Raw genomic sequence first — 16428 nt, 5'->3', positions numbered from 1 at the left:
AATTCTACTTTTTCATTTAATGCTAGTTTGTAATTTACGAGAAAATTTCTTTTTCAAATTTTTTTTATATTTTTAAATCTAAAATAATTAAATCTCATTCTTTTGGTCATGCTGTGATCGCCATTTTCTCTTCTTTTTTCTGTACGACTGTACCTTTATAAAAAAAAAATATCCACAGAAAAATCATGAGTTTTAACAAAATTTGAAAGCGTATACATTTAAAAAAGAAACTTTGAAAAATAAATACATTATAGATTATCGCATAGTGCCGTTCAAATTGAAACGACCATAAATTATTATTTAGAGCAACTCCAATCAAACTCTAAATTTTAAATTTAGAGCTCAGTAAAAGTTCAACCGGGCTCTATTAGAGTGAGGCTTCAAACTTAGAGCCCTAAGCTTTTTAAAAATTTTAAATTTGTTCAATAATTATTGTATTCAATAGTTTTAATTTTATCTGTATTCTTTATTAAATAATATAGTTAATTAAACTAAATATATAATTAGTTTTACTTAATTAGTTTTTAACACACAAAAAAAAGTATATAATTAGAGTACAATGTAACTTGGGAAAGAGTCGTCCTTTTCAAACAATTATTATTCTTTTCTACAACAAGAATTACAAATAATAAATCTAAAGCAACATGCTTTTCCAAAAAATATAAGACACCAAGCCCAAAAAATAAATCACAGCAAGTTAATTCGACCCCATCTCTTCTCTCCCACTCACCTAGTTAACCTCATTAATCTCTATCCCAAATCTCCCATATCAAAATCCTTTTCTATAGTTTTATATCCTTCTATTCCCCCCCCCCCTCACGGAAACTGGAACGAAGCCCCAGTCCCAGTTGTAGCCCCCGAAGTTTTGGGGGGGCTGATAGCTATCCAGAGCAAGGATATCGTAATCGCGATAAGTCCCGACCACACGAAGACTATCGTCGGCGTCTTCCCCCTTCTCCCCATCAACCCCTTGGCGAAAGGATAGAGATGGGCCAAGACCCAGAAGCTAAAGAAGGCTCCTCCGAGCAGTTTGCTCCACTGGGGCACCTCACTGTAGATAGTCCTCGCGAACGCGAACGCTATCGCGATTATATTCACCATCATGAGCGTTATCGGGGGTATCATAAGCGACGTCCACTTCACCAGGTATAAGTCCGCGTAGATATCCTCGACATCCTCCCCCGAGGATTTCGTCGTTAGCGTGAAGGAAATCTCTATCCCGGCGATGACTTTGAGGAGGCCTTGCACGACCGCGTAGAGATGCGCGCTGGTTCCGGATATGAGCCAGAATTGCTCGTTGCGCCACCACTCTTCGAGGCCGACGCCGGACCACTTGACCTCGAGGATGGCGAGGAGGATGAGGGTGATGGTGATGGTGAGGAGGTAGATGAGGAAGGTGACGTTGAGGGTCTGGACAATGAAGTAGCCGGAGAAGAGGGAGAGGGCCGGGAGGAAGCAGTAGACGAGGAGGAAGATGGAGGTGAAGGGGTAGATGCCGACGTTGAGGTAGGCGATGCGCTGGAGGAGCTTGAGGCGGGAGGAGGCGAGGAGGGCGTTGTTGCGAGAGAAGAAGATCTCCACCGACCCGGTCGCCCAGCGGAGCACCTGTGAGGGTGGTCGGGTTTATAATATAAAGAAAAGCTAAAACTATCAGTTTAAGCTTTTACTTTATAATAAGTAAGTACGATGTACCTGGTGGAGACGGTCGGTGAGATTGATAGGGGCCGAGCCTCGGAAGGCATCGCGCTTGGTGATGCAGTAGACGGAACGCCACCCGCGGTTGTGCATCCGGTAGCCGGTGACGACGTCCTCTGTGACGGAGCCGTAGATCCAGCCGACGCGCTCCCCCCACTCCGTCTTGTCTTCATACCTATTAAAATCCATTCATCCTGATTGAACTATATTTTTTTGGATTCGAACTCGTTAAGTCCACATCTATTATAAAATTTTCATATATCCTTCTGACTATAAATTTACCAGCAAGATATGACTGAAACAGCCTCAGCTACGGTGGATGGGTCAAGAGGCGGGCGAGGCACAGTGAGAGCACCGGGAGGCCGACCGTGCTTGACACCCGGGTGGTCAGCAAGCGGCCGCCCCTGGAACTCCGCGACTGGTATCGACTCTGCGAGCGCCGCTGAGTTCCCAAACCGTTTCGGGGCGGCATGGAGCTCGCTATCGAAGTCCTCCGCCCTCAGCGACTGCGTCTCTGAGTCGGGGTCCTTGAACGTGCTCTTCTTCTCCTTCTTCCTGAACCAGCCGGAGTACTCAGTCGCCCTCGGAGGATCAAATCCGTATAACGCAAACCGCCGGAATATGCATCCCGTTCCGACGTACACCGGACCCTGGATTCCATTCCCAAGTTACATACAAAACTCAACGTTATCTTAGATTCCTGACCAATATTAGATATATAAATATATACCTGGACGCCGTCGAGGGCGCGCATGTTGCCGTCGAAGAAGACGGTGTTGTGGTTGGCGTAGCGGTCGGAGGGGTCTATGCCTTCGAAACGCTGGGGGAATTGGATGTAGCAGATGCGGTCGCCGCCGCGGTCCATCATGAAGCACATGCCCTCGCGGATGGCCTGCGAGTTGTAGATATAGTGGTCGCAGTCGAGGTTGAGGATGAACGCGCCGTTGGACATGACGGCGGAGGCGCGGACCAGCGCGTTCATCGCGCCGGCCTTCTTGTTGTGGTCGTATCCGGGACGCTTCTCGCGGGAGACGTAGACCATCATCGGCAGGCGTATGTCCACGTCGCTGAAGTCGATCATCTGCTCCTCCTCCGGCAGACCAAACAGGGGCTCCGACGATGGCGGCTTCAGCATCACCTGCATGCATTTCTCTTGGTAGAATTAATTCAAATTCTTTTTTTTCGTTCTTAAGTAGTCATAAAGAGTTTGGTATACAATAGATAGAAGAGCTTGGTATAGTCAAACTCTTCGATCTAGCTATTTAGCTACATTTTCACCCCCGGTACTATGACGCAATACACATTATATTTCTTAACAACAAAAACTTACAATTTAGCCCTTCAATATCTAATAATGTAATATACTACATCCCTTCACTATAAAGATGGAGAACCATTATATATCTATATATGTTTTTTTTTCGTACCTGGAGAATGCCTGCGTGGTCTCCTTTGGAGTGCTCAGGAGAGGGCACAGCCCATGTCCCCGGCCAATGCGTGCCATCCGCCATCCACGTAGCTTTGGGAACCTTTGGCTGCTCCATTGGATCAGCTCCCGTCTCCCTCATATGCTTCAGCATCTTCATATCCTCCCTCGCATTAAACGCCTCGGATCTCCTCCTTATCGAGTCCGGCAACCCATTAATCCTCACCTTGAACTCATCGTACTCTCTCTTCACCTTCCTCCTATCCTTCACGAAGTCCGACCTCCTCTTGTTCTTCGTCGGGTCGCCCTTCACGTTGAAGTAGCTGTCCGGGTTCCTCGGCTCGATGTCGTGCTTCCGGCAGAACGGTACCCACATGTTCGCGAAGCTCGCCGCCTCCGCCATGGCCTCGAAGGTGAGAAGCGCGCCGCCGTCGTCGGAGATGTAGCAGGCCAGCTTGTCGACCGGGTAGTCGACGGCGAGGATGGAGAGGATGGTGTTGGCGGTGACGAGCGGCGGTTCTTTCTCCGGGTCGGCGGTGGAGACGAAGACGTCGACGCCGGGGAGGTCGGAGCGGCCGGTGGGGTTGGAAGGGGACGGCATGTCGAACTTGTCCCTGAGGACGGTGAGGTCCGTGGCGCGGTTGATCGGGCAGAGCTTGGGGACTTGGTCGAGTAACCAGGAGAAGGCGAACCAGACCTCGCAGACGATCGACATCCCCCACAGCCACATTGCCTCTTCGTTCGGGTGCTTGATCCGCCATGACAGGAAGAAGAATAGCGCCACCAGCCGGAGTACCATCAGCAACCTAACTCACAACAACAACAACAATACTATTAATTTGCAGTTTAGTAATCTTGCAATTAACACCTTGTCTTTAAGCAGTTTGTAACTTAACCACACTATGTTTGCTATCAATTTCATAATACGCCCCGCAATAACTTATACTTATCTAAACAAGAATATTTCATTAGATATATCCTTTAAAATTAAAGGGTACTTAACCGCTAAAATACTCTTATTCGAGTATAACAAAATTATATAGTTCTTCAAGAATTTGTTTCCTCTAAGATATCTTAGTAAATTTTGTTAGTGGTTAAGTTAGAAAAAATGTCAGCTAGGCCTACAACGGAGTATTAATCACAAAATTACTAAATCATAGGATGTCCGTTTGGAAAGTTCATCACATAGAGAAAGATAGTTATCATAATATCTGATCTGAGCCAGGATTCTAAACGCCAATTAAGATTACCTGTAAGGACTGATGATGGCGGCGGGCATCGGAATCTTGCGAGTCAGAGGCTTCCATGGCTTGTCGGTGTTCTCCGGGATGCCATCTCCCATCCCCTCGTCGAGATCGTCGTCATACATCCCGTCCTTGGGCCAGAAGGCGTTGCCGTAGCCGTAAGTTCCCTTGCTCTCGAAGAGCCAGCGGTTGTGATCGAACTCGCCGGTCTGGCTCCGCATCAGCAGCGACTTGTTCGAGCTCATGATGCGGTTGTCGGCCTTTCCGTTGCTCGGGGCCGGGAGCGGGAGCTTCCCGGAGGTCATGTCGGCCGGCTCGTCGTCGAATTCCCCGATCTTGTATGGCTCCTTGCAGCCGGGGCATGTGCCGCCGTCCTTCTGTGCATCAAGGTAGCAGTCTCTGCATATCTTAAACCTGAAAATGATATTTAGAGATCAAAATTTATTCTTGGCACCGGCAGTACAACGACACACTCCTTTGTTTGGATCAAGAGAATTAAAAAAAGAAAAGGAAGGGTAACATATGAGATGCCTGCATTCACAAGGATCAATATCTTCCCCCCTCTCGTTCCTCATAACCTTGCCATCGCAGGCCGGCATGGCGCACCTCGAGCCCTTGGCGCCGGCCATCTGGGGATGCGTCACCTCCGAATCGATCACCTTGTCCATGAGGTGCGCGCGCGTGACGCTGTTGAAGCCCCCGGTGAAGAGCGAATTCGAGACGTACTGCTCCTCCGCCTTGAGCGCCACCGACGCTGCCTCCTGCCCATCCATCGGCTGATTGTCGGGCGTCGGCGGAATCTGAACCGTATAATTGGTGTAGTCACCGGAAAGCTCCCCGGACATGTCGATGTCCTCTCTCGACAGGCTCACGTACCGCCCGCTGGACGTCCGCCTCGCAAACTTCACCGTCTGCCCCGTCGAGTTCCGGCTGCTCTGAGACCCCGACGGGCTGCGGATCGCCTTCTTCGAAGGATTGTAAGGTGCGGATGCCATCTTGTTTCTTGTTGCACTTCAGAGTTTCTTTCCTCTCTTTCTAGTGCTTGATCATAGGAACAAGGATCAATTCTTGGATCCTGAAGCCATACTAATTCAGACACATTTGTATCTAACATAAATATTCTGTGGAGTGTAGTGAAAAAGAAAATTAATTACCAGTATATATGTCTTCAGGTGCATGCAATCACCCACAAAAGTTTTCAGTTATTAGCTTCCCAACCAAACCTATTCCCATAATCCAACTCCTTTAATTATGCCTAGTTCACAACACCCTCTCCCTTCTCCTGCCCATTTGAAAATAGAAGCTTTGAAGGAATGGTAGGGAGAACATTGACTTGGAGAGAATGAAAGGAGAGGAGAGGATTGAAACGAGAGAGAAGAGGAGGAGGAGGAGGAAGGAGGGCAGAAAGCTCGGACTTAGTCTGCCTATTGCTATGTTAAGAAGAGAATTTTAGGTAGTTATTTGTGCAGGTTTTAAAGGAGGACTTTGAGGAGGATTTGTGGTGATGGGAAGAGGTCAATGGAGAGCCGTTTTGGGCTCTCTACATATTGCCTTTTCATCTGACGATTTTGCCCTCGTTTTTGAGAGGCCCGTCGTGTTTAGTGTTATGGGTAGTTTAGTACATAACAGAGATGTCCTAACTAGAGTATAATATATGAAAAAATGATGATTATTAGTAACTTAAGAGTATAATAAATTAGATTCGATGTGGAATAATCCGGTGCGAGTTAGTCATCAAATTTGCCTCAATGCATCAATTATGTATATATTTAACAATTCTGATTATATTCGCTTTAATTCTACCATCTCTTTATTTAAATTTTTTATTCTAGTATTAATAAATATTGATAATACTATAGTTTTTAACTATATTTATTAATGTCACTGAAAATATAATATTATAAATAGAAATATTTCTTACATTTATAAGTATCACGAAGAATTTTATAATCCCAAGTATTATAAATACCGATAATACCAGTCTTCCGCTATATTTATTATAAATACCAGTAAAGTACAGTCTTCAAAGATATTTATTAATACCAGCAAAATAATTAATTACTATCATTAGATGAAATACGTTGATTTTTTAGCAAAATGTTAAAAAAAAATGATACTAAAAGGTATCATTCGGCGTGATTTACTAATGCAGTTGATAATTATTTTTCTGTAGTAATGAAAGATCTATGAATATTTAACAAACGAAAGAGATATCTATATGTAATGAATCAATGTCCAAGAGTGAGGTTGCACAATCATTAGGAGTAATCACACCTTATTTCTTCTGCTGCAACTGCAAATCATTTGAAACACGATTCCTCGAAACTAACGCAATGAAACATAACATTATTCACCAAACCCACAAAACCAATTAATGATAGACCAGAAGCCCTCACTTAGAACAACTAAGACAGACATACATAAGAAGAACACGACACGGAGACCAACAAAGAAACTAACCCTCTTATATGAAGCTCTCATATTTCCTTTTACTTACTTCGTCGTTAATTTCTTTCTTTGAGAAAGTTGCAACTCGTCATTTTTTTTTTTTCCTATGTGATTAGTCTCTCTGCCCGTCCTTTCCTGGCCTTCACTGCTTCGCTGGCCCCACCTTTGCCTTTGCCATTGCCATCCTTGCAACCCTTGACATGGTTTTCACCACTGCTTTGTTTACTGCCGTGGTCATGGCTTCTACCACTACCGCCGCCGCCCCCGCCGCCACCACCGCCTCCCCCGCCGCCTCCGCCGCCTCCACCACCTCCACCACCATTGCCACCTCCCCCGCCGCCACCTCCATTGCTGTTGCCACTCCCTCTTCCATGACCCCCACCCTTCCCTTTTCCACTCCCCCCATCACCACCACCTTTTCCAGTACCACTACCGCTACCATTACCACCACCACCTCCGTTACCTTTTCCATTTCCGCCGCCACCACCATTACCGTTACCATTGCCTTTGCCATTGCCACCACCATTACCTTTGCCATTGCCGCTACCGCTACCGCTACCGCTACCACTACCACTATTTCCTTTGCCATTACCACTGCCATTGCAGCCGCCGTCACCACCACCATTACCTTTGCCACCACCACTACCACTACCACTACCGCTGCCACCACCACCACCACCGCGGCCACCATTTCCTTTGCCATTACCACTACCACTACCACTACCATTGCCGCCGTTACCTCCACTTCTACCGCCATGGCCATGTCCTTGGCCACTACCACTTCCACGGCCACCCCCTCCACCGCCGCCGCCGCCACCACCACCTCCTCCCCCGCCACCGCCACCGCCACCCCCACCCCCACCACCTCCACCTCCACCACCACCACCACCACCACCACCACCACCACCACCACTTCCCCACCCCCATCCACCACCTCCTCCACCTCCACCACCTCCCCCACGTTGGTTATCTATAGAATCCATTTCTTCTTGAGCTTTAACTCCAACAAGGCTGCTGCTAACTACAGCGGTGTTGTTCTGGAGTGGCATGTGCTGCTCTCCATCGCTAGGCAAAGCAACACCAAGCAACAGAACTATGGTTGCAGCTGCCACTGAGAAGAAACACAAAGGTGTCCTCTGTAAGAACACCCCTGTTGCCATTGTCTTAGCTATTTTCTTTGCACTGTTAAAGACCTTCATCTCTCTTATTTATACCATAGACGAAGTGGTGGTCATGATGGGAGATCATGGAGAGAGATGAAAAAAGGAGACAGAGAAAGGTGGGAAGAATGGAGATTAGCTTGCAGTGCACTTCAACTTCACATGCATGTGGACTCTATACAGTATTGATGCCATTGATAGTGCACTCATTTCATGCAGTGGCTTCCAATGTGATCCCATTCTTCATGGGTTACCCATGCTTTTGACCTTTTGTATGCAGCTGTATAATTCCATTATCCTTTTTGGTGGTCATGACACCTTGTCCAGCACTATAAGACAATAAAAATAATAATTACTTGCTGTGATCAAATATATAGTTCATGAATTATATCAGAGTGGCTGTCCGACTTCTGACATGAGATGGAGTGGTTACATGATAACTTCAGAATCATCAATCTGTTTCAGAATTGCATGCAAGGACTGCGGGTTTCTTGTTATTTGGAGACTCGAAGTTTATTGAATATCAAGAAACAACAGTCTAATATATGCAGGCAAAGAAGACAGTTAGAATTCTAAGACTACATATTAGCTACTTCAGTTATATAAAGAGGTAAAGTGGTGGATAAAGATACCAAGACTTAGCATCAAAGTACAACAAGCATAGTAATTACTGAAAAATGTGTCTTCTAAATCCAATATAAACATGCTAGTTGAGCTCTTCAGAAAATAGGAAGAAATCTCAAAATAAATCTTGAATCTAACTTACAGTGTAGTTTTGACCTAGAGTCATTGTAGGTTTTGTTTGAAATTAAATTAAACAATCAGAAGATTTTTAGGTATAATTTGTATGAGATAGCGAAATCCATGGAAATTAGCTATGCATGAGTATGCAACAATTAATAAGATCGCAATAAAGATACTAATGAACAAAAATGAAGGCGGAAAGGCAAGTTCTATTATTTTGAATTTCCAATTATTTTAGCTATATAATTCGACGAGTTCCATGGGTATTTCCATATACTGCTGTCCATTCAGGTGCCTGAGGAATTCGGCAAACTATAGATTATTCAGAGTTGCAAAAATTTAACTGTCTGACATTGTGATTAACTCTTCTGTACTCTGGCATTTCACAATCATAAATAGAACAAACATGAGAGTTGGAATTCCTTACCTTAATGCTAATAACATCAGCAGCAGGGGGCTTCACATCCGATTTCGAGACCACAGTAGAACATTGCCTTGTCATTAGAGCTGTTAACAAGCCAAGCTTGATCAAGCCTAGATTTAATCAAGCTTAGATTGAAATTAATTTCGAATCTGGCTCTATGATCAAGCTTGAATTGAATTTTTTTTTATTCAAGCCAATTTTAAGCTTATTTTGAACTCAAGCCAAGCTCAAACTTAAATAAGTTGCTCAATTAGCAATTTCAAGCCTTATCAATTCAAGCCACTTTCGATGAGCAAGCTTGAATTGATTTAGGTTTGAATCAAGCTTGAAATAAAACATAATTCAACTATAAATATATAAATATTATCAAAATATAAATTATAAGCAATAAAGATATAATTGTGTTAGAAAATTACAAGCAACCAAAATATAAATTACAAGCAACAAAGATAATTGTATCGAAAAACTACAAGCAACGAATATATATATATATATTCGAATCTTATTGAGCTGATTCGATCGAGCCAGCTCGGGATCAAGCTTGGCTCGAATTTAATTTTGAGCATAGTTTCAAGATCAAGCTCAGCTCAACTTATTTTCGAGCCGAGCTTATCGAATCTTATCGAACCGGCTCAAGTATTTTGACAGCCCTACTTGACATGAATCTCGTGCTGCTTGTAATCTTTCCTATCAATCCATGAGCACTAATTTCACAAAGATGCATACAATTTTAGCTTATCCAACTCCCATAAATCTTCATCAAAAGTTTTAAGCTTAGATGTACTTGATCCTTCTGATACACCATGAGAGTCTCATTTGTTAGTTAATACAACCAATTCCATCATCTCTGGTACATCCCCATTTCTCTGTGATGAATAAGAATACAAAATGTATGAAAAATGAGGTAAGAAAACAGTTTAAGGCACTGATGCATAATAATTAGAAGCAGGTTTATGGAGGGAAGAGTGAACTAAGAGATTGTAAGTAACCATTAAAGAATCAGATATCGACCTTCAATGAGTACAGTGCCATCCCAAGATAGCACGTAAGACAGAAGAGCATAGATTGATGTTAAATTTCTGTTATCAAAGTTATACCACTCCAAGCCCATGCCAGGAATTATGGTTACCTTCATCAAACCAAAGTGCACTTCAGTAGCATCTTATTATATTCCAATATCCTCCAAGGAAACCTAACTGTTAACTGTAATTTGATGAAATGAGAAAATAAATAGAAAGACTGAAAATTGATTAGTAAATGGACCTTTATCTGTCAAGGATATTAGGCAATTTCTGGACATGAATAACTACAGAAGACATAAGTAATGATCAGTGAACTAAGGTGATCTGAAGCATAATTATGGTTGCAGAGCACTAATGATTTTTCCCAGGCTATAACAATTTCCCACTGCACACATACATAATTATTCTGTATAGAGAAAAACATTTGAGCAGAGAAAACTAAGCCTCCAAACAGGGAGGATTATTTTGTTATAGTTACAGATGAAGCAGGAGGATTAACTACATATAAAAAAATAAACACATCAGAAAATCCATCAAGGTAGAAATACAGGAAAAGTCACGTAAAGAAGATAATTATTCCTCTGAGCTACAACAAGAGAAACAGGAGAACCTGTCTCCATGAATTGTCACTGTACATAACCATACTTCTCCATCCATCTCTATCCTGGGAAACATCTTCCCTTAAGTTCAGGTACTAGTACATTAGTACTAGCAATTAAAAATAATCTTACATTATATAGTGAAGTTCGATGTTCCCTATATTATCCAATCGATAAAGTAATTTCATCATGACTGACTCTAAAGGACAGTTTCATAGGGAAAGAATAAGAAAAAGCAACACATTGATAGAACAAAACAGCTACAAAGAACTTGAATTAATGATCCATAGCAGCAAGACCTCTAAGTACAAAATGTAGATCATCTAAAAAGATCTCTAGTCTATAAACTCAGCATAAAAGCCCAAGTCTCAGTTTAGTTCGGGAGAAATAATAGGATAAACTTTACCTAATCAATATGTCTATATTCTAGTTAAGAATAATCATATATTCCAAGAACACTACGAATATTTTCTAAAATGTGGTACACGCAGTATACCTGATCGTTCCCCATAAATTGCAAACATTTACCTGCATTTGCAAAATTTCATCCAAAAATTAGTAACAGTCCTCAAATAAAAGGCTCAACAAACTACAATATTGTAACCCCAACTAACCCTAATATACAACAATGATCACAATCCAAGATTCCACTCCAAAGACGGAAGCAAAATACTACCAAAATACTACCAAAATTCACTTAGAGAACACCTAGATGATAAGAGATAGAAGTGAGCAAGACGATGATGAGAAGAATCGGATTTGGGAACCTTGCTTTGTTCCTCGAATTTGAATTGGCTCCGTTTTCGAGAGCACTTGGTCTGCGGGCCGGATCTGAACAGGATCCATTTATTTTAATTGGGTCGGATCACGTTGTGGGTTCTGACCGCTGAGTCCGGGCTCCAAACAGGAAGCTAGACAAGACCAGGCCATGGGATTCTCTGTGAAATATAAATTATAACCTCTATTTTGTAGCAAAATTTCTTATGTACATTATTGATAGGCAAATACTGTCGTACCTTCTAAAATTCTAATGTTGAAACTAATGGTTGTGGCACCCGGTACGATTACATGGTACCCAATTAGAGGAATTTAATACTTTATTAAAGCACTAATTAGTCATTAATGATCATATTTATAGTTACCATTAACTTTTTTTCTTTGCTTTAAAATATGATTAGATCTTATTAATATATATTTTTCGCATTTGATAATTTGATAATAGACAACAGATTGATCGACATTTAAACCTAGAATATTAACTTATAACAATACAAATACTCATGCAAATAAAAATTAACATAGAGGATAGGATATCAACACTAGAAGAAGCCTCCCTTTTGGCCAGCCTTCGAAAAAGAGCAATTACAAGAGATAGAGCGCATCTCATCACATGGTCGACGTCCTATAGCTCTTATTGTTCAAAATAGACCAAACACATAAAGACCAACCAATCCAATAAAACCAACTAAACAAATCGCCAAATCAAATTATGGTAAGCCATCATAAGAAACCCTAAAATAATACTTACTTAGCAACAACTAGGGTAGCAAGATGCTGAGTAACTAGGGAGGGTGGCGGAGGGAGCCAGCGATCACCGGGGGGTGGTCGAAGCAGCAATAGAGTATGAGGTCAGAGAAATTAGCTACTAGAAAGGTGGAGATAGGAGTCAAAGTGCTGCCAGAAACACAGTAATCGAGTGGGGGACAACTGAGTTGGAGGCTCACCACTAAGAGAGAAGAGAAAACAGGGATGGAGTCGAGCATAGAGGAGAAAGATTCCAACAGAGATGGAGAATGTACAGAGCGGGATTTCGAGAGAGTTGGAAATAAAGAAGGTGTGGAGTTAGAGAAGAAGAAGGTGGCGGGGCTTGGCCTAGGCAGCTTGGCTCCACCACCCACATACCAAGCTGCACAAGGGGTCGGCAAACCTAGAAGCTGACGAGGAGTGGGAGAAAAGAAAGAGAAAGGAAAAAAAATTTGAAGGAGAAGAGCTGCTCCCCTACCCTAGCACAGAGGGGAGGGAAAATTGACGATAAAGACTCTCCCACGAGAGGGAAAGAAAATGTCAATGGAAGAGCTAGGGCCAGCGCTAGAGAAGAAGAAAAATTCTTTAAATTTGGGATTACTTATGAGATGATTATGTCTTTAACTCCCGAGACAATCCTTTGGCCATTTAAATTTCTCTTTCCTTTTGCTTTAAAATATTATTAGCTCTTATTAATATATTAGATGTCGACGTATCTGCAGGTGTTTAATAATTTGATAATAGAGAAGGCTCACTTTCAGGAAACACAAAGTAGAATTTACCTTAGCTATGTGTTTGGTTATCTAAATAAAGCCAATTATAAAGAAACTAAACAACTTTTATTGAAATCATTTCTTTAATCAAGAGGCTTTTGGAATCCATACCTTTTTCAAAGGGCAGATGTTCTGTTAAAAATACGAAACACAATTGTAAATAGTTGACAGGAATACTTGCTTTCCACCAATACAAGTTTAGCTGGCAACAAAAGCTTTAAAAAAAAAGAAGCTAAACAATAAAAATTATGTCATTGGAGGAAATTAACCAAGTCATTGACTATAGTATATAACTATCTATACAACGGAAAGAAAGAAACGGCACGACTAGTTGCCAATCTATATATTCTAAGAAAGGATGACGAAATTCAAATGGAATCCAATTCCTTGTTCTCATTTTTCTATTGCCTTTGCATTATTAACACTATATAGATATTTATCATTTAATTATTATACATGCTTAAGAAAATCGTATTATTTGAATAATTGTAATCGTAGTCGTTAAATCCAATGACGTGTTATCTTCATGCGCAGAGTCCCAAGAAAGATAAAAGTAATCTCTTCTTCATTGTTTAGAGTCGCTGGCTTTGTCTCCCCAAATAAACAAACTATTTCTTGCCAGCATAATGGTGGCAGATTCTGCGATAGATTCACTCCTAGTAGAATAGTAATAAGCAGCAAATTCTTCTCACCCTTGTCTTCCTTCATCAAAACTAATGAAGAAGAAATCGTAACAGAGACTTGGAGAAAGAAAATATTTTTCTCCATATGCCACTAGTTTTGAAACAAAATCTATTGACCCTTAGACCTTCGAGAAAAACAAAGCAACAACTGCCATTCACCTGGCAATGGAAACACGTCAGGGCTTATGCTTTGGAACTCTGTTGCATTGATTCTAACCAAGAAATGGACAAAATTGGTCTGTGTCCATATCTGCCCACCCAAATGTTCCTGTTTGGATCCTGGGATTGGATCCAAAGTTCTTGACCGGACAGCCCTCTAAATCATTTTTTTAATATAATTTTAAAATCAATCAAGAGTTCGTAGGTACATTTCTTTATGATCAAGGAGGTCATGGGATTAACTCTACCTTCCCTATGACTAAGAAGGTTATGAGATCGATTTTAACTTTAAATAATTATTATGGAAAAAATTATTTGATGGTTGATGTTGGCTTAGCTCGGTTGATAGCTCGACGATGTGGTTAGCTTGGAATAGCAGCTCACGGTGATTTTAAGCAATATTTAGTTCGGAGCAATTATTAGGCGACACACACAGCTTAAAATCTAAATTATGTAGTTTAATATATTGGTTAAAGTTTGATAGAGCCTTAGTATTTTTATATTTAGGGAATGTTGACTTTTTTTTAGCTCATATTTAGACTTCGTCTCTTAAATGATAAAAAAAATTATATAATATAATTAAAAAAATTTAATTGGGAGACCAAAAAAAAAATAGTAAAAAAGCTCTAGGATTCATTCCTAATATAAAGAACTATAGATGTTACGTCTATGACCCAATAGTAATTATCTAAGAGGGAAGGTTCTCAATTTTACGTCATATACCTCAACGAATTGTCTTCTGTGTCATTGATCCAGATAGTGGACCGAAATATGGGGCATTAATTGGTTAATCTTTTTTCATAATTAAAGAGATTGAAGGCTATATAGATGTTATGTTAGGTAACCAGTACAACCACTGGTCATCCAAAATGACTAGTTTCTTTGTCTTCAAGCTACTTTTCTCCCCCCTGGATAAAGCAATAAGGATTTTAATGTCATACGTGACAGCTTCTTAATTTTTACTTCTGTTTTGATAAATAATTTTTTTTTCTTTCAAGCTAAATACTGTAAATAAAAAACCAATCCTATCCCTCTATTTTGATTTGCTCTTCTTTTTAAAAGAAAATTCTAATTAGGGATCTCCTTATAACCAAAATAATCAGCAAATCAACTAAAATAATCAACTAGATTATCATTAAGGCCTCTTCTAGATTTTTCCAATCCTTGCTATCCAAACCTCCTTATAATATACATTGGTTTGTTATCTGAAAGCTTCGGATTTTTGTTCAGTATCTAACAACTCCAACTACTTATGCTGATGATAGAGCACTATGATTAATTGAATCATATTAATCAAAATTAGCATATAATATGGTGTAAAACTATGAATCTATGATCATAATATTCCACCGCTGTAAGAAAAAGACAACAAAAGGAGATGTGAAATGGGAATTATGAGTCCTCTATTGAGGGCTTCGAGAAGGATTAAAACATAGGAGGACTTGGTTATATGCATCCGAGACCAAGAAAGGTAGTCCTCTCAAAAAAGAGACCAGAAAGGTAGTTGATTATTTATCGGGTCGAATTTGAATCATACATCTATCCGACCCGTTAACTTTCCACAGTGCACCCTCTACTTCCCAGAACAGAACAAAGAGAGAATTATTTCTGCCAACCTCATAGGAAAGATTTTTTTTTTTTTTAAACCGTTTTAGTTATGCTCACAGAGAAGTGATCTATATCAAATAAAATTACTGACTCAGATAGTGATCAATCTTTACATGTATAATTTATCATGGACTAAGACCAAAATTTTCCGAACCCATTTCAAGTACACTCCGAAGTATAAGCTTCCATTCTTGTGAGCAAGTCAATATGCAGCTTGATTAGCTTATTAGTAAGTATGAAAATTTTTTTATAATTATTAAAATTACTAATTAGATTTTTGATATCATTGATAATAGAGTCAATGGATCAAGGCGATTTTTGACTATTCTTTAAAATATTGACGAGTATGGTAGAATTGTTTCAAGCTAAATATTGATAAAGTTTTTCTGGCGAATGCTTAGTAACAACTCCCGAATAACTACAACCTTAGCAATGAGTATCTACAACCTACAAGGATAGGGCTACCATTAGCTTTTCGAACTATGAAGCCAAATCCACCCACTTCATTTCAGTCAACAAACGAACCATCGTTGTTGATCTTGACCCATCCTGTGGAAGATGGTTCCTGCTGAACAGGAATGGCCGTTGGGGTTAAGGTTAGTTTCATATGTCTTATAAATAATTGAGCAAAATAATCGTTGTTTAAAGATAAAAGTATAGAGTCAAACATTTTTGAAGTTTTTTTTTTCTCTCATTACTGAAATTCACTTTATTTTTATACTTCTACATGTGTCGGAGTAAGGCAACAATACAACCTTGAAACTAAGCTCTTTAAAAATTCTCTCTCATAAAAAAAAGAATAAATGGTCAATAGAGAACAAATGGGGGCACTTAGTGTCCGAAGCAAGCCCTAAGCTGATCGGCAACCGGCCCCAGACCGATTTCCGACAAAAAAAAGGTAATAATCTTGGATAGACAT

General features: G+C 40.7%; 2 protein-coding genes across 4 annotated transcripts; both read right to left on the bottom strand.

The window, feature by feature from the left end:
• Positions 1-816: 816 nt before the first annotated feature.
• LOC140795792 (cellulose synthase-like protein D4) lies at positions 817-5360 on the bottom strand. Its single transcript, XM_073148573.1, has 7 exons — positions 4897-5360; positions 4372-4779; positions 3123-3927; positions 2426-2833; positions 1978-2345; positions 1693-1870; positions 817-1605 (listed from the first exon to the last, which is right to left on the bottom strand). The coding sequence occupies exons 1-7, from the start codon at positions 5358-5360 to the stop codon at positions 817-819; spliced, it is 3420 nt and encodes a 1139-aa protein (XP_073004674.1).
• Positions 5361-6623: 1263 nt separating this feature from the next.
• On the bottom strand, positions 6624-11510 carry LOC140794719 (uncharacterized). Of its 3 annotated transcripts, XM_073146858.1 has the most exons (4): positions 11377-11510; positions 11259-11290; positions 9145-9224; positions 6624-8302 (listed from the first exon to the last, which is right to left on the bottom strand). In XM_073146858.1, exon 4 carries the CDS (start codon positions 8010-8012, stop codon positions 6918-6920), a length of 1095 nt encoding a protein of 364 aa, XP_073002959.1. In that variant the 5' UTR covers positions 8013-8302; positions 9145-9224; positions 11259-11290; positions 11377-11510; the 3' UTR covers positions 6624-6917. The 3 variants fall into 3 exon arrangements, with proteins under 3 accessions (XP_073002959.1, XP_073002960.1, XP_073002958.1); XM_073146859.1 differs by lacking the exon at positions 9145-9224; XM_073146857.1 differs by lacking the exons at positions 11259-11290; positions 11377-11510 and having other exon boundaries at positions 9145-9461.
• Positions 11511-16428: the final 4918 nt, after the last annotated feature.

This window comes from Typha latifolia, chromosome 9 (genome assembly GCF_019914945.1).
Source record: "Typha latifolia isolate L0001 chromosome 9, TyphaL0001v2, whole genome shotgun sequence".
Taxonomy (NCBI): Eukaryota; Viridiplantae; Streptophyta; class Magnoliopsida; order Poales; family Typhaceae; genus Typha; species Typha latifolia.
The sequence above is the reverse complement of the archived record's forward strand: the minus strand, read 5'-3'. Positions and strand labels throughout refer to the sequence as shown.

What these genes read in the sequence shown, in the direction of transcription:
- LOC140794719 (XM_073146858.1), bottom strand. Translation starts at nt 8,012, where the DNA reads ATGAAGGTCTTTAACAGTGCAAAGAAAATAGCTAAGACAATGGCAACA.
- LOC140795792 (XM_073148573.1), bottom strand. Translation starts at nt 5,360, where the DNA reads ATGGCATCCGCACCTTACAATCCTTCGAAGAAGGCGATCCGCAGCCCG. An exon ending in GTTTCAGTCATATCTTGCTG is followed by an intron (nt 1,871 to 1,977) that starts GTAAATTTATAG and finishes GGATTTTAATAG; the next exon opens with GTATGAAGACAAGACGGAGT. An exon ending in TCACCGACCGTCTCCACCAG is followed by an intron (nt 1,606 to 1,692) that starts GTACATCGTACT and finishes CCACCCTCACAG; the next exon opens with GTGCTCCGCTGGGCGACCGG.